The 25764-nt window shown below is 45.3% G+C and overlaps 1 protein-coding gene across 2 annotated transcripts; it reads right to left on the reverse strand.

The window, feature by feature from the left end:
• Positions 1-1605: 1605 nt before the first annotated feature.
• Positions 1606-23150, reverse strand: rmi2 (RecQ mediated genome instability 2). 2 transcript variants are annotated; one of them, XM_068056377.1, is made up of 2 exons: positions 22847-23150; positions 1606-2515 (listed from the first exon to the last, which is right to left on the reverse strand). In XM_068056377.1, the coding sequence occupies exons 1-2, from the start codon at positions 23109-23111 to the stop codon at positions 2367-2369; spliced, it is 414 nt and encodes a 137-aa protein (XP_067912478.1). In that variant the 5' UTR covers positions 23112-23150; the 3' UTR covers positions 1606-2366. The 2 variants fall into 2 exon arrangements, with proteins under 2 accessions (XP_067912478.1, XP_067912477.1); XM_068056376.1 differs by having other exon boundaries at positions 1607-2515; positions 22826-23150.
• Between the last annotated feature and the right edge of the window lie 2614 nt (positions 23151-25764).

Below are 25764 nucleotides of genomic sequence, written 5' to 3' on the forward strand. Positions count from 1 at the left end.
CAAAAATTGGGGCCAACACTCCAGTGCAGCACTGAGGGAGTGCTGCACTGTCAGACGTGCCATCTTTCTACTCAGATGTTAAACCGAGACCCTGTCTGCCCTCTTGGGTGGATGTAAAAGATCCTTTGACACCATTTTGAAGAATGCCAGGTGATTTTTCCAGGTGTCCTGGCCAACACCACAAACATATTGATTAAATTACCACAAATAGCTAACCTGGTCATCATCATGTTGCTGTTTGTGAGAGCTTGCTGTGTACAAATTGGCTGCTCTGTTTTCTACATTACAACAGTAGCTACGCTGCATATGTGCTTCATTGGCTGTAAAGCAGTTTGGGACATCCTGAGGTTATGAATGGCACTATATAAATGCAAGACTTTCTAATTTCTTTTAAGTACATCATGAGTTAAAGAAAATACTGAAAGCTTTTCAGCTGCAGTCTTGAGTGAGACTCAAATCATTTCCCACTTTTTTTGATTCATTCTTGGGCTTATGGGCATTGCTTGTAAGGTCAGCCTTCTCTATCCATCGACAGTTGCCCACGAGATGATGGTGGCGAGCCACTATTTTGAATGGCTGTAGTCTGTGAAGGTACAGCCAGCATTAAGTGGGGGAGTTCCAGAATTTCGACCCAGTGACGAAGGCACAGTGATATATGTCCGAGTTGGGATGCTTTGTGACTTGGTGGGGAACTGAGAGGATGTGGTGGTGTTCCCATGTGCTTGCTGCCTTTAACTTTCTAGGCAGTAGAGAGTTGGGAGCAATCTTCAACAACATACATATATAAATACAGGTTGATTCTCTACAGTGTTACTTACAAGTTATCTTGATTGTAGTGCTGTTTAGGATGGTCTTATTTTCAGTGGGGAAATGGAGCAGAGTGAGAGGAAGGAGGCTGGGTTTGGCGATTGGAGCATAGCAATAGGAAACACAGCATAGAGTTTTTAAACTGAAATCACTGAATACTGAGATAAGCAGAAACTTATCAGTTTACTAGCAGTGACCACGCGAACTGTAAAGGCAACTGCAAGAGATTTTTGCCCATGGATCTGATTTTCAATCAGAAGGCTACATGTCAGTGAAAAAGATTTTGTTTGCCCCTTTAGAAAGTCAGGACAAATTTCTAAAGCAACACGATATTTGAATGATTGGTAGCAAGACTATTTGTTTTAAGAGCATGCCACTTAGTATGCATCATCCTAATTCTCCAGTACTGTATCACGGAGAAGAGGAAGGCTTATTTGCATTCTGAAAGTTGCAGTCTGTTAAGAGTGAAATGCAGATTTGCATTGGTGCAATTCTGAAGTCCACCAGCGTAACATGGACAGAGCAACAATAACACAAGCAGAGAGTTAACTGCTAGTCATTCTGGCACCTGGGGAAACCAAAAAGCATTGGCTGCGCTGAGGAGACGTCAAGTCAGTGCTGACATAATTTTATGGATGTTTAAGTTTCCCCATCCCCAGAGAAAATTTTTTTTACAGATCAATCTCAATAAATATTTAGACAACTATGTATTCACCTGGACTGGAAACAAAAATTGCAGCCAGAACTAGTTAAAAAGGTAGGGAAAAATTTAAAAACCTAAAAGTAGTCACACAACTCACATGAGAGTGTTAACGAACACCTTTTATTTAAGCCTTATATATCGGACACAGAATAATCAAGTACCCTAATTCAGATTACTTCTCTGGAAAACTGTAGCACTTAAGATGCAACCTTTAACTGGAACATTGGAGATATGAAGTGAGCTAACCAGTTTCTCTTCCCCTTCCAGCCACCGCTAGCAAAATAAAGCCCTAATGATCATATTACAAGTAAAAGAGTATCAAAGAATGGTTGAGGTTGCAATCCAGTTGCAGGAATCCAAGTCATCATTGTGAAAACATGTTTGAGCTGGGCTTTTGCTATTTACTTCATCATATTAAGCCCTCAACTGTAACTCTCCCCATGCTACCCAACATTCTCTATGAAATGCACCCTGCCATTTACCATTATACATCTGGCTCCAAATATTTGAGATTCAACTTCTTCACAGGATGATAAACCATCAACGCGAACCAAAAGTTTCACTTTTTAAATACTTGAACAAAACAAAGAACAAAGAACAGTACAGCACAGGAACAGGCCAATCGGCCCTCCAAGCCTGCGCCGATCTTGATGCCTGCTTAAACTAAAACCTTCTGCACTTCCGGGGACCGTATCCCTCTATTCTTTTCCCATAATGCTATGATGCCGCCAATCAGCTTTATATTTCAGAACCTTTTTAAAGAATTCCATTTCCTTCTGTTTGGGAACAGAACATCACCTCCTTTTGCATTCCAAGTTGATATTAAGTCTAAGGAGAGGTTGTTATTTGCATAAACCTATGGAATGTTTTGTTGAAGGTCCTCCACTTCAAGCTGCCACATGCTCCTGTGCAAAGCATTACCAGAGAGATCAGTCAACTTCACAGCACGTACTACTGGTTCAGGACTGCACGACTGGACCACTCCCATCACCATGACATACTTCCCTGTAACAAAAAAGTTTCAACAGTAAAGATTCTTATAGTTAACAGACCAATAATTAGAACAAAGGCTAAATGCTGTGGATGCTGGAAATCTGGGGGGGGGGGAAAAACAGAAAATGCTGGTAATACTCAGGTAAGGCAGTATCTATGGAGACAGCAAGAAAGTAAACATTTCGGGTCAATGACCTTTCATCAGAACAGAATGCATTGTAGAACAGCCAATATTTACAAACTATTTTGCTTCAGTGCTGTATGATGCAGTCTGTGATATGGTACACACAGCTGAACCAGCTTGTGAAAAAATATCCAATGTACTTAATGTATAAGTAAATGGAATAACCCTCCTGCTATACTGAAAGTATTACACATCTCATGAAATGTCATCTTTTTTGATCCATAAAGAGCAACAGAATGCACACTTGTCATGCTTAATATAGAGTGATACTACAAGAAATCATCAATATAATTATCGTGTCCTCTCCCCTCCCAATCACTATCCAATTATCTCATTGCGGTTTGAGGGACGAATCGGGCTATTGTGTTTCCCTACATTACAACAGCAACTACACTTCAAATGTACTTTATTGGCTGAAGTGCTTTGGGACATCCCCAGCACACAAAAGGTTCAATACAAATCCAAGTTTATCATTCAAAGCCTGTCCATTCTGTGGCCCCAGCCATGATTTGACAGTGATCTTAAAGTCCTCCAGTGAGATCACAAATGCTGCTGATTTTAGCATGCACCTGAAATGCAGTTTGTCGCCAAATGGGAATGAATCCAACAGTCATGCCATCTGTGACACAAAGCTGATGGGATTCAGCTACTGAAGTAGCTAATTTTCAGGATTTAAAAAAAAATACTCAAGCAGCGCTTAGATAAAAAGATAGGAACAGGAGTCAGCCATTCAGACCATAGCCCTCTTTAACTTTAACTGTCAATGGAAGAGGAATAATTTATTGTATACAGCAATTGCTCAGTAAGAACATGACAACATGGATGCGACAAGTCTGAAAATACCTACACACCGGAATACTATTTCAGTAACCTGCAGGAAGAAAGATATCTGATGTAGACCATTGGTGGTCTTCTTCCATTAGACAAAAAGTGCAATTCGGAGTCTAACCAGAAAGTCATTTTTGCCCACTGTGCGTGACAAATAGCAAATCTGATTTCTAGAATGCCTTTTTCCATGAGTGAAAAAAGATAGGACTTGCAGTTATAGAACATTTTTCATGACCTCAGGACAACCCAGAGCTTTACAACCAGTGATGTGTAGTCACTGTTATAATTTAGTAAACAGCCAACTTACAGACAGCAAGCCCCCACAAACAGCAAGATAATGACCAGATAATCTATTTTAGTGACGCTGCTCGAGTGCCTTGAATTTTTAACATCCACCTGCAAGGTAGGCGAGCATAACACCTCACCTGAAGGACAGCACCGCTGACAGTGCAGCACGCTCTCAGTACTGCACCAGCATCAGCTGAGATTCTGTGCTCAAATCTCTGATGTGGGGCTTGAACCTATAACCTTCTGACTCAGATGAAAGTGCTACCAACTAAGCCATGGCTGACACAAATATTATGAGTGAAGCATTGCTCTAATATTTTCAACATCGGTCATTCAGCTGTACAGAAAAATACTTTGAAGATGCTAAGCTATTTCGTATCATTTTAATTTCAGATATGATGTACATGCAGTGATCGGAACGCCTTGTTGAGCTCATCCTTGAAAACGTCAGTCCTTAAATTCAGCAATCTTAGAAGAGAAAAGCAACAATAGTGGCTATTTATTCTGCACTGGCCGAGCAAGTGCAAAGTAGCAATATGGAATGGTTCTTCTCTGACCTGAAAAACCCCAACAGATAAAGTGAGAAAAAAAAAGCTCCAAGAAACAATGTAAACATGGAGTATGATTTATGGCAATAATGGTAATTTATGAAGAATGGACTATTTTAAATAAAGAAATAGGTATCACGTACAAGATGGACTGCAGAAACTCACCATGCCTCCTTCGACAGCACCTTCCAAACCCATGACCTCTGCCACCTAGAAGGACAAGGGCAGCAGATGTATGGGAACACCACAACCTGCAAATTCCTCTCCAAGTCGCATGCCATCCTGACAAATCTGCATCATCATTCCTTCACTGTCGCTGGGTCAAAAACCTGGAACTCCCTTCCTAACAGCACAGTGGGCGTACCTACACCAGATGGACTACAGCGGTTCAAGGAGGCGGCTCACCACCACCTTTCCCAAGTGCAATTAGGGATGTGCAACAAATGCTGGCCTTGCCAGCGACACTCACATCCCATGAAATTAAAAAAAAACTACTGCTCAGTGCAGACTGGCTTCCAACAGAATTTAACCAATTACGCAGATGTGATTCCAGGATGGTATGTTGCCTCCCTGGTGCAAGGGTCATGGATATCACCAAGCGGCTACAGGGCATTCTGGAGGGCAAGGATGCACAGCCAGAGGTCGTGGTCCACATTGGTACCAACGATATAGGAAGAAAGAGGAATGAGGCCCTGCTGGCTGAGTTTAGGGAGTTAGGAATGAGATTAGCAAGCAGGACCTCAAAAGGTAGTAATCTCTGGATTATCCCCAAGGCCACATGCTAGTGAGTATAGAAGTAGGAAAATACACTAGATGAATGCGTGGCTGGAGAGATGGTGCAGGAGGGAGGGCTTCAGATTTCTGGGGAAGGTGGGACCTGGACAAACCAGACAGTCTGCACTTGTAACAGGACTGGGACAAATATCCTTGCAGGAAGGCTTGCTAGTGCTGTTGGGAATGGTTTAAACTAGCTTGGCAGGGGGATGGGAACCTGAGCACAGTCTTAAATATGACAATTTCAGGGCAGAGAACAGGAGGCAGAAAATTAGCAAGTGACTCTGAAAGACAGAAGCAGCAAAAGGTTAAAAAGTGTGCAGCACAGGAATAGGGCAGTGTTAAAGGGTATTCATTTAAAAGCAAGGAGTATAGTAAATAAAGCCGATGAGCTGAGGGCACAGATATATACATGGCAATATGATATCGTTGCTATAACAGAAACTTGGCTTGAGGGGCAAGAATGGCGACTCAACATCCCTGGATATAGAGTTTTCAGGTGGGATAGAAAGGGAGATAAAAAAAGGAGGGGGGTGTAGCATTATTAGTTAAGGAATCAGTAACAGCTTTGAGGAGGAATGATATGCTAAATGAATCAAATGAGGCCTTATGGGCGGAGCTCAGAAATAAAAAAGGGGCAGTCACACTACTAGGAAAGTACTATAGACCCCCAAATAGTGAGAGGGGGAAGGAGAAGAAAAAATATGCAGGCAAATTTCTGAGTGCAAAAACTACAGGGCAATAATAGTTGGGGATTTCAACAACCCCAATATCAACTGGGAAACAAACAGCGTGAAGGGCACAGAGGGGACAAAATTCTTGAACTACGTTCAAGAGAACTTTTTTAGCCAGCACGTAACAAGCCCAACGAGAGGGGTGCAATTCCAGATTTAGTCTTCAGTAATGAAGCAAAGCAAGTGGAGGAAGTAACAGTGGGTGACCATTTTGGAGGTAGTTACCATAATACATAATAAACATACCAGTTTTAGCATAATCATGGAAAACAAAAAAGATAAAACAGGAGTCTAAGTTCTAAATTGGGGGAAGGCAAATTTTAAGAAACCGAGAGGTGATCTGGTGAAAGTGGACCGGATACAGCTACTTGAAGGAAAATCAGTGATAAACCAGTGGGAGGCATTCAAAAGCGAAATACTACAGGCAAAGGGCAGGCATGTCCCCACAAAGACAAAGGGTGGTACTGCCAAATCTAGAGCCCCCTGGTTATCGAGAAGTTTACAGGGTAAGTTAAAGCAGAAAAAGAAAGCTAATGACGATCACAAAAAACGTAATACTTTAGAAAGCCTAGAGGAGTATAGAAAGTGCAGGAGTGAAGTAAAAAAGGAAATTAGAAAAGCAAAGACAGGACATGAAAACTTGGCAGGTAAAATCAAGGAAAACCCAAAGATGTTTTATCAGTACATTAAGAACAAGAAGATAACTAAGGAGAGGGTAGGGCCTATCAGAGATGTACAAGGGAACTTATGCATGGATGCAGAAGATGTGGGCAGGGTTCTTAATGAGTTTTCTGTCTCTGTCTTCGCAAAGGACATTGTAGTTAAAGAGGAGTGTGAAAATTAGATACAAAAAGCACAACGAGAGAGGAAGTACTAGAGGGTCTGACAACCTTAAAAATGGATAAATCGCCAGGGCCGGATGGATTGCATCCCAGGTTGTTAATAGAAGCCAGGGAGGAAATAGCAGATGCGCTGAGGATCATCTTCAAATCCTCACTAGATATAGGCGAGGTACCAGGTGATTGGAGGTCAGCGAACGTTGCACCATTGTTTAAAAAGGGTGCAAAGGATAGGCCAAATAATTATAGGCCGGTCAGTCTGACCTCAGTGGTGGGTAAATTATTAGGAACTATTCTGCGGGACAGGATAAACTGCCACTTAGAAAGGCACAGATTAATCAGGGACAGTCAGCATGGATTCATTAAGGGAAGGTCATGTCTTACTAACTTAATTGAGATTTTTGAGGAAGTAACGAGGAGGATTGATGAGGGTAGTGCAGTGGATGTGGTCTACATGGACTTTAGTAGGCATTTGACAAGGTCCCACATGGCAGACTGGCCAGTAAAATGAAAGTCCATGGGATACAGGAGAATGTGGCAGGTTGGATCCAGAATTAGCTCAGGGACAGGAAACAAAGGGTAGTAGCCGACGGATGTTTTTGTGACTGGAAAGCTGTTTCCAGGGGCGTTCTACAGGGCTCAGTGTTGGGTCCCATGCTGTTTGTGGTATATATTAATGATTTAGACTTAAATGTGGGAGGCATGATTGGGAAATTTGCTGATGACACAAAAATTGGCAGGGTAGTTAATAGTGAAGAGGACAGTCATAGACTCCAGAAAGATATCAACGGTTTGGTTGAGTGGGCGGAAAAGTGACAAATGTAATTCAATCCAGAAAAGCGTGAGGTAATACATTTGGAGAGGATAAATAAAGCGAGGAAATACACAATAAACGGGAGGATATTGAGAGGGGTAAAAGAAGTGAGAGACCTTGGAGTGCATGTCCACAGGTCCCTGAAGGTGACAGGACAGATAGATAAAGTGGTGAAGAAGGCATATGGAATGCTTCCCTTTATTGGCCAAGGTACAGAATTCAAAAGCAGGATGTGATGCTGGAACTGTATAAAACGCTGGTTAGGCCACAGTTGGAGTACTGCGTACAATTCTGGCCATCACATTACAGAAAGTACATAATTGCTCTGGAGAGAGTAGAGGAGATTTACAAAATTGTTGCCAGGGCTCGAAAGTTGCAGCTATGAGGAAAGACTGGATAGGCTAGGGTTGTTTTCCTTAGGACAGAGGAGGCTGAGGGGTGACAATAGGAGGTGTACAAAATTATGAGGGGCCTAGATAGAGTAGACAGGAAGGACCTGTTTCCCCTAGCGGAGAGGTCAGTTACCAGAGGCATAGGTTTAAGGTGATTGGTAGAAGGATTAAAGGGGACGTGAGGAAAAAGTTTTCTACCCAGAGGGTGGTGTGTGTCTGGAATTCACAGCCAGGAATGGTGGTGGTGGCAGAAACGCACCTGGACATGCACCTGAAGTGCTTTAACCTGTAAGGCTATGGACCAGGTGCTGGAAGGTGGGATTAGATTGGGCAGCTTTTTTTTCCGACCGGCACGGACATGATGGGCTGAATGGCCTCCTTCTGTGCTGTAATTTTTCTATGGTTCTATATCACCAACTTTCAAAATCAAGTTCAGTGTCATTTTAATGTATTCATTCTGCAAAACAAAATAACTATTCTATAGCCTGCAAGGAAACAATTCTATCCCAGTTCCACACCAAGCAGTTGGGCCAGGCAGCTATTAATAAGCTCTAGAAATAAAATTCAAGAAAAATGACTCAATTCCATGGATCACAGCCAGGCCAACAGAAATAATACAGCAGACATTTGCAGAGAATTTTTCCAAACATCTGCAGGGAATGAGTTCTAAAGCTGCAGGCAATTGGTTCCTTACTAAAAAAAAAAATTTGAAACTCTACACCATGCTTTTCCATAACAAAAGAAAAATGGAAATCAGAAATAGATGAAATTTATTTCACCATATTTTCAAATGTAATGCCTAGGTAAGCTGTTGTACACATTGCTTTCTCCAAAATAAATTGTTCAGTTTTAAAAAAAACGTGACTTTTCAGCAAAACATGTTTATTAACACATTTAACCGGTGCCCTAGATGTGTGTGGTGTGGGAGCTATCAACTTGGTCACATGACTACTTTATACATTGCCAGTCAGCATTTCAAAGTATTATTCTAATATTCACCCCAATTTCAGCCACAGGCACCTAATATTACCAAACAGATCAAAACATCCACCCCTCCTCCACTACATTTTACTGGAACAGTCATATGTATTTTTCACATGTCTATTCACATTAAATTTGCTTTAAGTACCTTGCTTGCCTGCACATTGCTTAAGCACATGCAAGGTTATTAAATCTTGTTGCAGTAAAGCAATTTTTAAAACAAGAAAAGGTCCTTTGTTTCAAACACACAATACACGTTTATTTTGATGGTACATTTACAAGTTTGCAATGAGAAATTCAGATGTTAAGACCGCATTGGAATGCAATCTGCCAACCTTAATGGATTCTGCAGGAAATGCCCACATTTTTTGATCAATTACAATTATGGCTTTGAAAAGAATCAGACAATTTACTTTGATTCTCAATCTTATTTTTAATTCCCTTACCCTCAGAAGGCAGTAACTTGTCCTGGGGACAGTTTCAAGGGTACCCTCAGAAGGCGGTAACTTGTCCTGGGGACAGTTTCAAGGGTACCCTCAGAAGGCGGTAACTTGTCCTGGGGACAGTTTCAAGGGTACCCTCAGAAGGCAGTAACTTGTCCTGGGGACAGTTTCAAGGGTACCCTCAGAAGGCTGTAACTTGTCCTGGGGACAGTTTCAAGGGTACCCATAGCCCTCCTGTACCCTACCAAAGCAGCCATCCTTCACACTCAAGCCCAAGAACCATCAGAAGGTTAATTAATTTTGAAAGACATCTCAGTCAAACTCAATCCTATGCCCACATGTACTTTCCTACAGGGATCACTGGATAGCGATCAAGGGGGTGAGGTGGCAGGGGGGGGGGGGGGGGGGGGGGCGCGGATGGAGACAAAGTCTGGATAAATTTCGCCTTTTCAATTTTTTGGTCGTCTCAACCTTGGATCTGTTGGCAGCACGCTCACCAGAGTCAGATGGTTGTAGGTTCAAGTCCCAACTTCAGATGAAAGGTTAAAACCAAGTCTGCCTTCTCTGGTGGATGTACTATTTGAAAAGGAGCAGTGGTGTCCTCTTGGCCAACCATTATCGCTAAAAACAGATGACCTGGTAATTTACTTCAGTGCAGTTTGTAAGCGCTTGCTGTGCACAAATTGTCTGCCGTGCTTCCCACATCACTTGCCTGGATGAGTGCAGCTCCAACACTCAAGAAGCTCGACACCATCCAGGACAAAGCAACCCGCTTGATTAGCAGCCCATCCAAAAACATTTACTCCCTCCACCACCAACGCACAGTGGCAGCAGTGTGTACCATCTACAAGATGCACTGCAGCAATGCACCAAGACTCCTTAGACAGCACCTTCCAAACCCCCGACCTCGACCAGCTAGAAGAACAAGGGCAGCAAATGCATGGGAACACCACCACCTGCAAGATCCCCTCCAAGACACACATCATCCTGACTTGGAACTATACCGCCATTCCTTCACTGTCGCTGGGTCAGAATCCTGGAGCTCCCTTCCTAACAGCACTGTGGGTGTACTTACCTCACATGGACTGCAGCGGTTTAAGAAGGCAGCTCACCACCTTCTCAAGGGCAATTAGGGACGGGCAATAAATGCTGGTCTGACCTGCAACGCCCACATCCCATGAATTAATTTTTAAAAATTACGACAGTAACTATACTTCAGATGTCCAGAGATCCTGTAAGGCGCTATATAGAGTCAAAGTTATACAGCACAGAAACAGGCTCTTCGGCCCACCGTGTCTGCGCCAGCCATCAAGCCTATCTATTCTAATACCATTTTCTAGCACTTGGCCCATAGCCGTAGAGTCATAGAGTCGTACAGCATAGCCCTTCGGCCCACCGCGTCCACACTGACCGTACTGCCTATCTACACTAATCCCACCTGCCTGCATTAATTCCATATCCCTCTATGCCTTGCTCATTCAAGTACCTGTCCAGTTGCCTCTTAAATGTTGCTATTGTTCCTGCCTCCACCACCTCCTCTGGCAGCTCATTCCAGATACCCACTATTGCGCGTGAAAAATTTACCCCTTTGATCCCCTTTAAACCTCCTCCCTCTCACCTTAAATCTATGCCCTCTAGTTTTAGTCACCCCGACCAAGGAAAACAGACTCTGGCTATCTACCCTATCTATGCCTCTCATAATTTTATATACCTCTATCTTGTCCCCTCTCAGCCTCCTTCGCTCCAGGGAAAACAGACCCAACCTATCCAATCTCTCTTTATAACTCAAGCCCTCCAAACCAGGCAACATCCTTGTGAAACAAAAACAAGAAATGCTGGAATCACTCAGCAGGTCTGGCAGCATCTGTGGAAAGAGAAGCAGAGTTAACGTTTCGGGTCAGTGACCCTTCTTCCTTGTGAATCTTTTCTGCACCCTCTCTAGCTTAATCACATCTTTCCTGCATTGCGGCGACCAGAACTGCACACAGTACTCCAAGTGCGCCAGAACCAACGTTATGTACAACTGTAACATAACGTCCCAACTCTTGTACTCAATGCCTCGGCTGATGAAGGCAAGCATGCCATACACCTTCTTCACCACCCTGTCTACCTGTGTTGCCACTTTCAGGGAACTATGTACTTGCCCCCCAAGGTGTCTCTGCTCAACAACACGCCCCAGGGCCCTGCCATTCACTGTATGTGTCCTGCTCTGGTTTAAGGCACAGTGGCGCAGTGGTTAGCACCGCAGCCTCACAGCTCCAGGGACCTGGGTTCGATTCTGGGTACTGCCTGTGCGGAGTTTGCAAGTTCTCCCTGTGACTGTGTGGGTTTTTGCCGGGCGCTCCGGTTTCCTCCCACAGCCAAAAACTTGCAGGTTGGTAGGTAAATTGCCCATTGTAAATTGCCCCTAGTGTAGGTAGGTGGTAGGGAATATGGGATTACTGTAGGGTTAGTATAAATGGGTGGTTGTTGGTCGGCACAGACTCGGTGGGCTGAAGGGCCTGTTTCAGTGCTGTATCTCTAAAATAAAAAAAAATAAAAACTTCCCAAAATGCATCACCTCGCACTTGTCTGCGTTAATTTCCATTTGCCAATCCCTTGCCCACTTTCCCAGTTGATCTATATCCTGTTGTAACCTTAGACAACCTTCTTCACTGTCCACGATACCACCAATTTTGGTGTCATCTGCAAACTTACTTATCATGCCCCTTACATTCTCATCCAAGTCATTAATATATATGACAAACAACAGAGGACCCTGCACTGATCCCTGTGGCACACCACTGGTCACCAGCTTCCAATCTGAAAAACAAAACTCCACTACCACCCTCTGCCTATCACCAAGCCAGTTTTGAATCCAATTGGCTAGCTCACCCCAGATCCCATGCGTTCGAACCTTCCAGACCAGCTTACCTGGTCAAAGGCCTTGCTAAAGTCCATGTAGACAACGTCCACCGCCCTGCCCTTATCAATCCTCTTGGTCACCTCCTCAAAAAACTCAATCAAATTCGTGAGACATGATTTCCCAGGCACAAAGCCATGCTGACTGTCTCTAATCATACCTTGCCTTTCCAAATGCATATAAATCCTGTCTCTCAGAATCCCTTCCAATAACTTTCCCACCACTGATGTAAGGCCTGTAGTTCTCTGGCTTATCCCTGCTGCCCTTCTTAAATAAAGGCACAACACTAGCTATCCTCCAGTCTTCCGGTACCTCACCCATGGCTAATGATGATATATGGTTTTTCTTTTCTTTCTCCCTAGTCTTGGAACAAAGATCAGTTAATTTGACAACAGACCAGGAATGAAACCTGGGACCTTCTTGAGCTGTACTGCTCAATAGCGCTCTGGGAAACATATTTACCGATTGAGCCATCAGGGGAATGCTTTCATTGCCTCTTCCTCTGCACCAGACACACCAAATTGCCAATCAAACAGGCAAATCCGATCTCTGCCAAAAGTTATTTCATGAATAGCTAGAAGGTTCACAAGAGAAGCCTAGACTGTTCCCCCTCCCACCCAACTTTTGGCTGGTGGAGATGTTAATGCCACAAATTTGATGATCCACTGATGCTAATTTGATTAGTTTCTCTTGCTTTTGCCCTCCAAAGACAACCATCCTGCCCAAAACCTTCTCTAGACAGCACAGTAGAAAATAGGAACTCACTGCATAAGGAGACCCTATTTGCTGACTCATGTCTCGTCAACTTAACATTGCACCTCATTGTCCAGGTTCACTTTTCAGATTATTAGCTCTTGCTTACCAGACCACTTATGCACAACTCAGACTTCCTCCTTAAAGCTAGAAAAATAAACCACAAACTAGTTTTGGGTTCTCATCTTGGTTTTTGATAGTGAACTTTCGGCCAAATAGGTCACTCATTTTCACATAGCAAGAAAACAGGCCTTACAATTCCATCTGCCCATCCCCCAGCGCAGTTTCATTTGAACTTGACATCGTCTCTCAAATTATCTGCATAGAAAAGTTATTGCATAATGAATTTTTGACAGAATTAACCACACTGGTGATTGTCGACGCATGGCAAACAGATACACTTTCACTTTCTCAAACATTACAATTATATTACAAATTAAAATTCATGGTTTTAATATTCAAAGCTAGCAAAATCTTTAACAGCAGCTAAACAGGAAACATGATACAAAATTAACACTCTCCCATCAGCTTGAAATATTTTTCCATTGATCATTTTGTGTGCACATTTATTGGAACATCAGAACCACAACTTTTTTCTACTAGCCACTAGACCATTTCTGCTGCCGAGGGACAGCTGTATAAACAAGTGATGGAGAAAAGGCCAGTTCCGTCAAACTGTGGGCTGAGTCTGCCTGCAGCAAGGAGAAGTGACAGCATGAGCAAGTAGCACCAGACATTTACCTTCTTAACTATTTGCGCCATCGCAGCCTCTTCAGGTCAATCCCCGTTTCTGCATCACCGCCTCATTCAATGGTAGAGGATAATAGCAGCAGCAGCACTGGAGGGTGAAAGCAGGAGGGGAACTGATGGAATTATCAGCAGCAGGCCATCAAGATTGTAGCGTCAACATCTCCATTGGACATGTGGAAGTCAGATACCGCACACAGTAGAATCAGTGGAAGTAGTTTTCAACCTCGCCACCTGGCTCCTTTGCTGTAAACTCCCTGATCTCTGCTCCATTAAAATGACTAGAATAAAAATTGGAGTGGGGAGAGAGGTCTATAAAAAGACAGATGTGATCTATTCCACCAGGTCAGCAGTTAAAAACTACACCCAGTAGCTGCTTGTGGCCAGTACTCCCTAGTAGCAAGGTTTGTGTTTAAGATTTCCAAAAATCGGAAGGATTTAAACCTTACTGCAGGACTCACGGTGTTACGAGCTCACAGAACAACAGTCTCGCTAGTACGGTCTCTTTATTGAACTCCCTTGTGATAGGTGCCTGCAGTGAATGCCTCATGGTCGAGGTCACACGACTTCTTTTGGGCCTCCTTATCTCGAGAGACAATGGATACGCGCCTGGAGGTGGTCAGTGGTTTGTGAAGCAGCGCCTGGAGTGGCTATAAAGGCCAATTCTGGAGTGACAGGCTCTTCCACAGGTGCTGCAGAGAAATTTGTTTGTTGGGGCTGTTGCACAGTTGGCTCTCCCCTTGCGCCTCTGTCTTTTTTCCTGCCAACTACTAAGTCTCTTCGACTCGCCACAATTTAGCCCTGTCTTTATGGCTGCCCGCCAGCTCTGGCGAATGCTGGCAACTGACTCCCACGACTTGTGATCAATGTCACACGATTTCATGTCGCGTTTGCAGACGTCTTTATAACGGAGACATGGACGGCCGGTGGGTCTGATACCAGTGGCGAGCTCGCTGTACAATGTGTCTTTGGGGATCCTGCCATCTTCCATGCGGCTCACATGGCCAAGCCATCTCAAGCGCCGCTGACTCAGTAGTGTGTATAAGCTGGGGATGTTGGCCGCTTCAAGGACTTCTGTGTTGGAGATATAGTCCTGCCACCTGATGCCAAGTATTCTCCGAAGGCAGCGAAGATGGAATGAATTGAGACGTCGCTCTTGGCTGGCATACGTTGTCCAGGCCTCGCTGCCGTAGAGCAAGGTACTGAGGACACAGGCCTGATACACTCGGACTTTTGTGTTCCGTGTCAGTGCGCCATTTTCCCACACTCTCTTGGCCAGTCTGAACATAGCAGTGGAAGCCTTACCCATGCGCTTGTTGATTTCTGCATCTAGAGACAGGTTACTGGTGATAGTTGAGCCTAGGTAGGTGAACTCTTGAACCACTTCCAGAGCGTGGTCGCCAATATTGATGGATGGAGCATTTCTGACATCCTGCCCCATGATGTTCGTTTTCTTGAGGCTGATGGTTAGGCCAAATTCATTGCAGGCAGACGCAAACCTGTCGATGAGACTCTGCAGGCATTCTTCAGTGTGAGATGTTAAAGCAGCATCGTCAGCAAAGAGGAGTTCTCTGATGAGGACTTTCCGTACTTTGGACTTCGCTCTTAGACGGGCAAGGTTGAACAACCTGCCCCCTGATCTTGTGTGGAGGAAAATTCCTTCTTCAGAGGATTTGAACGCATGTGAAAGCAGCAGGGAGAAGAAAATCCCAAAAAGTGTGGGTGCGAGAACACAGCCCTGTTTCACACCACTCAGGATAGGAAAGGGCTCTGATGAGGAGCCACCATGTTGAATTGTGCCTTTCATATTTCATACAGGAGGCACATTAGTACAGTATTGGATTTCTATCCCAAACATTCCCCTTGGCATACAAAAAAATTTGCATGCATTTACACTGCGTGTTGCCCAAGTTACCCACCATGCACACAACTGTTCTCATGCATTAGCGGCTCGCTATTCTCGTCAGTCTCTGCATGTATTGCAGAGTCTTTAAATCGTGCCGGTCTCTTAATGGCACGTGTGGTCATTGTTCATCTGAGCAATTTTCCTTCTCCGGGGAGTGTCATTCCCGTGTCACTTCTTGCTGCCGCAGTAACTTGTTCCATTTCCGTTGTTAGGGTGCTGTGGACCTCTGGGACTGATGGTTGATCTGTAGTCTGTGCAGATGGTGAGTTCACATCTTCCTGATCAGCTGCCTGCAATGAAGGAACAGCTTCTCCAGTTGTGTGTACGTGCCTGCGGTTGCGACGGTATATCTGGTCGTTCACTTCCACCGCATACGATTGAGGCGACGACTGCTCTACACAGGTCCCAAGTTGCCACTTGGGCTGACTCGAGAGCTTTGAAGGTTTGTAGCAGTACTGGTTCTCCAATGCTCAATTCTAGCAATGGTTTGGCAGTTTTGTCAATAAAATGTGGCTTTCTGCCCTTTCACCTTGATTTTGCTGCTCACACCTGTTATTACTCCTGGCTTCAGTAGCTTTTTTGCTATTGGAAGAGTAGCTTGGGTGCAGTGTGACATTAATCTTTGTACTGGACTATTTTCCATGCCTTCAGTAAGTGGGTTTCGCCACTCGAGGATTGCCTTGTATACATCTGTGCTGGATTTGCTCGATTTCTTTGGCGATTTTCACTGCCTCCTTAGCCTTTCCATTGGAGTGGGGATAGTGTGAAGATGTATGGTGTTGAATTTCTCAATCTTTTAATGAAGCGGCATGAATTGAGGACCATTATCGCTCATCACAATGTCTGGAATACCACAACAACAGAAGTGTGCTTTCAGGCATTCTACAATCTCATCGGCAGTCATTGAGGTCAGCTAATCAACCTCCCAATAGTCAGAACAGTAGTTGACAGTGACAAGATAAGCAGTTCCTGCGAGTGTGAAGAGATCTGGGATGCCATGTGTCATCAATGGCTCTTTAGCTTGGTCGTCGTTACATGCACTGCACTGGCTAATGTGGTCCTGGATTTCAATGCTCATGTTTGGCTAGTAGAGCAATTCTCTTGCCTTCCTCAGACTCAACTCAATCCCTTAATGGCTTACATGGATGCGCTTTAGCATCTCCTCTCTTTAGGGATAAAGACTATTTCCTTTGTACAGGATACGATCTTGGGCTGTCAATTCATCTCTGTATGCCCAATATGCTCATGACCACAGGAGTGTTTTCAATATTTATTTATTTTATTTAGAGATACAGCACTGAAACAGGCCCTTCGGCCCACCGAGTCTGTGCCGACCAAGAACCACCATTTATACTAACCCTACAGTAATCCCATATTCCCTACCACCTACCTACACTAGGGGCAATTTACAATAGCCAATTTACCCATCACCTGCAAGTCTTTGGCGGTGGGAGGAAACCGGAGCACCCGGCGAAAACCCACGTGGTCACAGGGAGAACTTGCAAACTCCGCACAGACAGTATCCAGAATTGAACCCGGCTCCCTGGAGCTGTGAGGCCGCGGTGCTAACCACTGCACCACTGCCACCCTTGATACTTTCAGGCCATCCTTTCATCACTACTTCTTGCAACACTTGGAGAATTGCATCTTGTTGGGTAGTTTACATGATTTAAGCAAGGCGCTTGGCGGTCAGATTCAATGTCTCTGCTGGGTCGATGACCTCCAAAGCACGTCAAGCTGCAGCTTCACGTTGGATCTGGAAGATTTCACATTCTGTTGTAGCATCCCACTACTTTCTTCATAGGAAGTGCTGCTCTTGACAGCATGTCAACAACATACATCTGTTTCCCTTGCTGATATGTCACATCCAGATGCTATATCTAACTGGAGTAACATTCTTTGCAGACACTTTGGAGTTGATAGTAGCGGCTTGAGGAAAATGCTTAAAGTGGCTTGTGGTCAGACTCGACTGCCACTTTTTCTCTTCCAAATAGGTACTGATGAAAATGTTCACAAGCAAAGACAATGTCCAGGCACACTTCTCGATCTGAGCATTATGCCGTTCCGTTTGCGTTAACGCCCTGGAAGCAAACGCAGTTCCGAAGGGTCACTGACCCGAAACATTAACTCTGCTTCTCTTTCCACAGATGCTGCCAGACCTGCTGAGTGATTCCAGCATTTCTTGTTTTTATTGCAAATGCAACTGGCTGTTTTTGCTGCATTAGGGTTACTCCAAGTCCTGTCTCGCTGGGGTCACTACAGGGTGACTTCACCATTTACATCATAGTACTTCAGCACTGGCGTTGCCGTCACTTGTTGCTTGATTTTAGTGACCACTGCTTCTTGTTCTGTGCCCCAATACCACTGCACGTCCTTGGCAGCAAGTTGGTGTACTGGTTCACACTGACAAATTGGGCAAGTATTTTGCTAAATAGTTGAGGAATCCAACAAATCATTGCACTGAATTTACGTCTGTTAGTCACCACATCGTTGCTACTGCTCTTACTTTTTCAGGATCCGGGCGAAGACCTTTGGCTGTCAGTACTTGACTTTGGGCATGTTTAATTGCAATTTTTTCTTGCTCAGCTTCAGGTTCATCTGGCGAGCTCTGTCTAGCAATCACACCAGATTTTGATTGTGGTCAGCAATAGCTTCTACCATTGTGTCGCTGCATCCATAAATTAGCAGATCGTTGACAATAGCTCCCACTCCAGGAAGATCACCATCTCATGCTGTCTGCGTTGATACTTCTCTGGAGCTGTGGAAATGCCAAATGGCATTCGCAACCATCCGTATCCCCTGAATGGCATCCAGAATGTAGTTAGAAAGCTGCTGTTTGCATCCAGCTTCATTTGCCAGGAACCATCCATCGCATCTAAGGTAGTGAAGATTTTTGCCTTTGCAAGTTGTGGCAAAATTCTTTCAATGGTTGGCACTGGGTAGTGAGATCTCTTCAGGGGTCGATGCATACTCTCAGCTTTCCAGGTTGTCTCAATGCTACCATACTATAACCCATTCTGTAGGAGTTGTCACTTTCTTGATTACTCCCTTCTTTTCCAGCTCTTCTTGAGAGGAGCTGGAATGTTCCTCAGATGCTGAATTGGTCTTACCCGCTCATTTACTTCATGATATTCTCCGGGAAGACAACCTAAACCTGCAAACACATCGTTGTACTCCTCTAGGATCTGTCCTGCGGTCAATGGCTTAGTGTTCTGCGACATGTTGCAAATCTCTTTTTGCATATTGAGGGTTACTAGTCCAAGCTTTAGACTTACTCAGGCTGAGATGAGTGGCATTTGCTTGCAGTCTATGATTTGGAACTCAAGATCTTCATTCACGTCATTGCATTGGGCTCTGAGTAATTTGTCCTCTCGACACGTGTCTGGGGCCATTATAGAGCCTCAACCTTACTTTTGATTTTTGGATCGCCATATTCAGTCATTTCACATAGATCTGTTACGGTCATGACGTTGCATGACGCACCAGTGTCTGATACTTTATGTTGACTTGATCTTCTTCTGCAGTCATCATTCCATCAATCTCAAACCATTTATCACCAAATCGACCTGACTGAGCCAAACTGTTGTATGATGTATAGTGATTCATCAGAATCTTCAGCTGACATCTCTCCAGTGGTCATCTGTACCTGCTTGTTGTGTTTCCTTCTAGCAAACACTTATTTGCAAAATGATTCGTCTTCTTGCAGTGAGAACACTGCTTTCCCCATACTGGACACGCCTTCTTTTCCTTTGTGTGATGTCCTCTACAGTAATTGCATCCTGCCCTTTTTGTCTGAGATCTTTCTGCCTGGAAAGTCTATCAGCATAATGCAAGGCATGGTCGGTTCTGCCATGAATAAGCTCTAGCTGCTAATTTACAACCTCAGTGCTTCTGCACTTCGATCGCTTCCCTGGGAGCAGGTTTCTCCTCTCAGTAGACGCGCTCTCACAGTGGGATCTCATGCCTAATATTACCTTGTCTTTAATTGGATCATCTTCTGGTTGTGCAAATTCACAAGATTCTGCAAGCTGTGTTAATGCAGTCACATATTGATCAATGGATTCTTTTTCACTTTGGGCCCTAATATTGAACACATACCGTTCATAAGTTACATTCACTTGGGCGTTCAAAGTAGGCCTTCAAGATTTCTGCTATCCATTTTTATTGTTCGGAGAGATTTATGGTGGAATACATTTTGTAATAGTCTTTCCCGAACAGTGATAAAAGTGTAGCTGCTCGGGTTTGTGAATTAAATGCTGCAGTTTCTTAATTTTGCCATTGTGAGTGGAAAAACTAAGTTCTGCTTCATATCATCTTTCATTTTGACTGGCGCTGGGAGAGGAGAATTTGCAGCCATTGTGTCTTATCCAGTGCTTTCAGCTGTGTGCCTGCTTCTTTGTTCCTTTTCTGTGGCTTTTCGCAGCTTTCAGCATCTCTGAATATTCCAGTGTTCCTCTTAGTAGCTTTGCTTCTGTACAGCTCTTGAACATTCAATCTCAGCTCCACTCTGACACCATGTTACGAGCTCACAGTCTTGCTTTAACTATCTCTTTTTTTAGTATTCTTTCATGGGATGTGGGCGTCGCAGGCCAGGCCAGCATTTATTGAACTGAGTGACTTGCTAGGCCATTTCAAAGGCATGCAAGAGTCAATCACATTGCTGTGGATCTGGAGTCACATGTAGCACATGTAGGCCAGACCAGGTAAGGACAGCAGATTTCCTTCCCTGAAGGACATTAGTGAACAGATGGGTTTTTACAACAATCGACAATGGTTTCATGGCTAGCTTTACATTCCAGATTTATTAATTGAATTCAAGTTCCACCTTCTGCTGTGGTGGGATTCGAACCCATGTCCCCAGAGCAATACCTGGGTCTCTGGGTTACTAGTCCAGTGACAATACCAGTACGCTACTGCCTCCCTTGTGATGGAGTGTCTGCAGTGCGTGCCTCATGGTAGAGGTCACATGACTACAGCAAGCCAGAAGGCACATTAATACAGTATTGCATTTCTATCCTAAACACACTGTTTAAATAAGAATCTGTAATATTTCACACGTGGCATTTGCATTGCAAATGCCTACTCGGGATGGTAATTTTCCTCTCATTGATGAAAAGGCTTTGTTTCCTTACTAATTCAATGACCTAGCAAGCTACTCCTTGTATCACACTGCTACAAAGTCTAAGCAAAGGAATGAAACCAGACGGACCACCCAGCATCGACCTAGGCACCGGAAAAGACATTGGCAAACCCAGCCCTGTCAACCCTGCAAAGTCCTCCTTACCAACAGCTGCAGGCTTATGCCAAAATTGGGACAGCTGTCCCCACAGACGAGTCAAGCAATAGCCTGACATAGTCATACACATGGAATCATACTTGACAGACAACCCCGGTTATGTCACCAAAAATATCCCCATCCACAACGATGGGGGAGCCCAGCACATCAGTGCTAAAGACAAGGCTGAAGCATTTGCATCCATCTTCAGCCAGAAGTGCCAAGTGGATGATCCATCTCGGCCTCCTCCTGAGGACTCCAGCATCAGATGCCAGTCTTCAGCCAATACGATTCACTCCACGTAATATCAAGAAACGACTGAAGGCACTGGATACCGCAAAGGCTATAGGCCCTGATAACATTCCGGCAATAACACTGAAGACTTGTGCTCCAGAACGGGCTGTGCCCCTAGCCAAGCTGTTCCAGTACAATTACAACACTAGTATCTACCCGACAATGTGGAAAATTGCCCAGGTATGTCCTATGCACAAGAAGCAGGATAAATCCCACCCGGCCAATTACTGCCCGATCAGTCTACTCCCGATCATCAGCAAAGTGATGGAAGGGGTCATTAACAGTGCTATAAAGCAGCAGTTGCCCAGCGACGCTCAGTTTGGGTTCTGCCAGGGCCACTCAGCTCCTGACCTCATTATAGCCTTGGCCCAAACAAGGACAAAGGAGCTGAACTCCAGAGGTGAGTCGAGAATAACTGCCCTTGACATCAATTTGACCAAGTGTGGCATCAAGGAGCCCTGGCAAAACTGGAATCAATAGGAATCAGGGGGAAAATTCTCTACTGGTTGGCATCATACCTAGCACAAAGGAAGATGGTTGCAGTTGTTGGAGGTCAATCATCTCAGACCCAGGATATCACTGCAGGCGTTCCTCAGGGTAGTGTCCTAGGCCCAACCATCTTCATCTGCTTCATCAATGACCTTCCTTCAATCATAAGGTCAGAAGTGGGGATGTTCACTGATGATTGCACCATTCGCGACTCCTCAAATACTGAAGCAGCCCATGTCCATATGCAGCAAGACCTGGACAACATCCAGGCTCGGGCAGATAGGTACACACTGCTGCCACTGTGTGTCGGTGGTGGAGGGAGTGAATGTTTGTGGATGGGGTGCCAATCAAGCAGGCTGCTTTGTCCTGGATGATGTCGAGCTTCTTGAGTGTTGTTGGAGCTGCACCCATCCAGTGGAGAGTATTCCATCACACTCCTGACTTGTGCCTTGTAGATGGTGGACAGGCTTTGGGGAGTCAGGAAGTGAGTTACTTGCTGCAGGATTCCCAGCCTCTGACCTGTTCTTGTAGCTACAGCATTTATGTGGCCGGTCCAGTTCAGTTTCTGGTCAATATGGACCCCAGGATGTTGTTAGTGGGGGATTCAGCAATCGTAGTGCCATTGAATGTCAAAGGGAGATGGTTAGATTCTCTTGTTTGCGATGGCCATTGCCTGGCACTTGTGCAGCGTGAATGTCACTTGCCACTCATCTGCCCCAAGACGCACTGCAGCAACGCACCAGGGCTCCTTAAACAGCACCGTCCAAACTCGTGACCTCTACCATCTAGAAGAGCAGCAGTTGCATGGGAACACCCCACCTGCAAATTCCCCTCCAAGTCACACACCATCCTGACTTGGAACTATAATCGCCATTCCTTCACTGTCGCTGGGTCAAAATCCTGGAACTCCCTTCCCAACAGCACCGTCGGTGGACCTACCCCACATGGACTGCAACGGTTTAAGAAGACAGCTCACCACCCAGATGATTTGGGGATTGGGGAGGACGGGGTGGGTGGGTGGGGATACAGCTGGTGTTTAAATAAGTCAATGGTATTAAACCCAACACAGAGGGAGAGGTACCTTTGCTGAGCCTGACCCCCGCCCCGCCACACACAAACCGGTTACGCTACCTCTGGCGATGCAGGGCCTACCCTTCGGGACGCCGCCTGCCCCGATCACCGTGAAGGTGCCGCTCTCGTCCACCAGCTGCAGGCTGATGTTATCCTCAGGCCGAACTTCCAGCACCGTTCCCTGCATCCACACCACGCTGACATCCAGCGGACTCCTGCCACTACCCTCCCGCTCCAGCAACCACGCCGGCGTCCGCCCACTCCAAGACACACCAAGCCGCAGCTGACCGGACAGCACCTTACAAGGCGGGGACTGCAACCTCCTTCCACCCGAGGCCGCTTCCATCCCCGGTCAGCTCAAAGGCCGCGGCATGCCCGGAACCAGCCTATCACTCAGCTGGGGAGGAGCAACTCTACCAATCAGAGGGCGGGAGACGTCTTAACCAATCATAAGGCCGTATTCGTTATATTGACCAATCATAGAGAGGGAAATCCTCTGCCAATCAAAGGACGGGGAGATGACCTAACCAATTACAATTAACCTAACAGGAACGCTTTATCAACTTTGCTTCTAATTTCCACCCTTTACTCACCTTCACATGGTCCATCTCCGACACTTCCCTTCCCTTCCTCGACTTCTCTGTCTCCATATCTGGGGATAGGCTGTCTGCTAATATCCATTATCAGCCCATTGACTCCCACAGCTACCTCGACTACACTTCTTCACACCCTACCTCCTGTATGGACTCCATTCCATTCTCCTAGTTTCTCCGTCTCCGACGCATCTGCTCTGATGATGCTACCTTCCATGACAGCGCTTCTGATGTGTCTTCCTTTTTCCTCAACCGAGGATTCCCCCCCCACTGTGGTTGACAGGGCCCTCAACGTGTCCGGCCCATTTCCCGCACCTCTACTCTCACCCCTTCCCCTCCCTCCCAGAACGGCGACAGGGTTCCTCTTGTCCTCACTTTCCACCCCATCAGCCTCCATATCCAAAGGATCATCCTCCGCTATTACCGCCAACTCCAGCGTGATGTCACCACCAAAGGCATCTTCCCCTCCCTTGTTGGCATTCCGAAGGGATCATTCCCTCCGCGACACCCTGGTCCACTGCTCCATTACCCCCACCACCTCATCCCCTTCCCACAGCACCTTCCCCTGCAATCGCAGGAGGTGTAATACCTGCCCATTTACCTTCTCTCTCCTCAATACCCAAGGCCCCAAACACTCCTTTCAGGTGAAGCAGCGATTTACTTCTACTTCTTTCAATGTAGTATACTGTATTCGCTGCTCACAATGTGGTCTCCTCTACATTGGGGAGACCAAACGCAGACTGGGTGACCGCTGTGCAGAACACCTCCGCTCAGTCCGAAAACATGACCTTGAGCTTCCGGTTGCTTGCCATTTCAACACACCCCCCTGCTCTCATGCTCACATCTCTGTCCTGGGATTGCTGCAGTGTTCCAGCGAACATCAACGCAAGCTCGAGGAACAGCATCTCATTTACTGATTAGGCACGCAACAGCCTTCCGGATTGAACATTGAGTTCAATAATTTCAGAGTATGGCGGGCCCCCCCCCCCATTTTACTTTTATCTTTAGTTATTTTTTCTTTTTTTTGTGTGTTTATTTTATTTTAGTTTGTTCAGTTTGTTTCTACTGTGCCTACCCACTTTTTTTTAATGTTTGTACTTGTAGCTGTTTAGTTTTCAGTCCATTAACACCCTAACTGTACTAATGCTTAGTCTTTCAGCACACCATTAACATATTGTTGCCTTTGTTCTATGACCTTCTGGTCAGTTATTCTCTGTGACCTCTTTTGCTTTCTCTTGCCCCATTCCTACTTTACTTGCTTAAAATCTTTTACATTTCTTGTATCTGCCAGTTCTGAAGAAGGGTCACTGACCTGAAATGTTAACTCTGCTTCTCTGTCCACAAATGCTGCCAGACTTGCTGAGCTTTTCCAGCACTTTCTGTTTTTATTTCAGATTTACAGCATCCGCAGTGTTTTGTTTTTATTTTAGTGTTTAATTCACTGCCACTTCTCTTCCAGGAATGCCTACCTTGAAGAAATTCTGCTCTTCTCTCCGACAGGATTTTCGTTTGTCTTTTTTACCTTGTTCACGTTCCTTGCTTTCTATTTCCCTCCTGGTGTTTGATAAAGTGTCTACCTAAACTCGTTTTCACAGCCACATCTCCTTCCTCAGTGACTGTCTCCGGCTCCGACTTATTCCACGTGGATTCCAACTGCAGTTCAACCATCATGTTTTGAATCCACCCAGGATTACAGGTATCTCCAAGAAATACAACATTCCTCGGACTGCTGTTATCGCCACATCCTGAGATCCACATTCAGTGCCATGCGCCGCCACATGTACACACTAGACCTCTCTCTCCAGAAGCACTGCCTCACCTTATCTCAAAGCTGCGGTGCACCACAGTTTAATTTCATCCTTTGTCTCATCCGACGCATTAACAAAAAACTTTTTTTCTTCCTTTCAGGTGTCAAGGAATGCAAGCTCCAGCAGCTGATGGGGATTAATGCCTCTCCAGATCCTTCTTCCCCTTCACCTCCCTCTGACCCCACCCCTTCTGATCTGACCCCTTACCATGTATTCACTATACCCTCTGACCTCCCCCTCTCTGACGCTGAACATTCTTTACTCAGCAAAGGACTCAGTTTTATCCCCTTACGCCCCCACCTCAATGAATGTTGCACTCGGCATAACGTTGAGCTCTTCTTCCTCCGTCTCGGGCTCATTTCTTTGACTAGGAGTCCTCCCCCCAATCAGCAGACCTAGTCACCCGCCTCCAGCATTCTCCCTCTACCTGGACCCCTCCCTCTGGCCTCTTACCCGCTCTTTATCTTTTCATTGAAAACTGTCAGCGAGACATTGGTTATCTCAATTTCTCTGCCCCCCCTCACTCACTCTAATCTGTCCCCCTCTGAACTTGCCGCACTCCGTACTCTCAGGTCTAACCCGACATTGTCATCGAACC

This window comes from Heterodontus francisci, chromosome 24 (assembly GCF_036365525.1).
Source record: "Heterodontus francisci isolate sHetFra1 chromosome 24, sHetFra1.hap1, whole genome shotgun sequence".
NCBI lineage: Eukaryota > Metazoa > Chordata > Chondrichthyes > Heterodontiformes > Heterodontidae > Heterodontus > Heterodontus francisci.

Excerpts from the sequence above, each read along its gene's own strand:
- rmi2 (XM_068056376.1), bottom strand. The coding sequence starts at position 23,111 with ATGGAAGCGGCCTCGGGTGGAAGGAGGTTGCAGTCCCCGCCTTGTAAG. Across the intron at positions 2,516-22,825 it reads TAGGCCCTGCATCGCCAGAG|GGAAGTATGTCATGGTGATG; the intron begins GTAGCGTAACCG and ends TTTTTGTTACAG.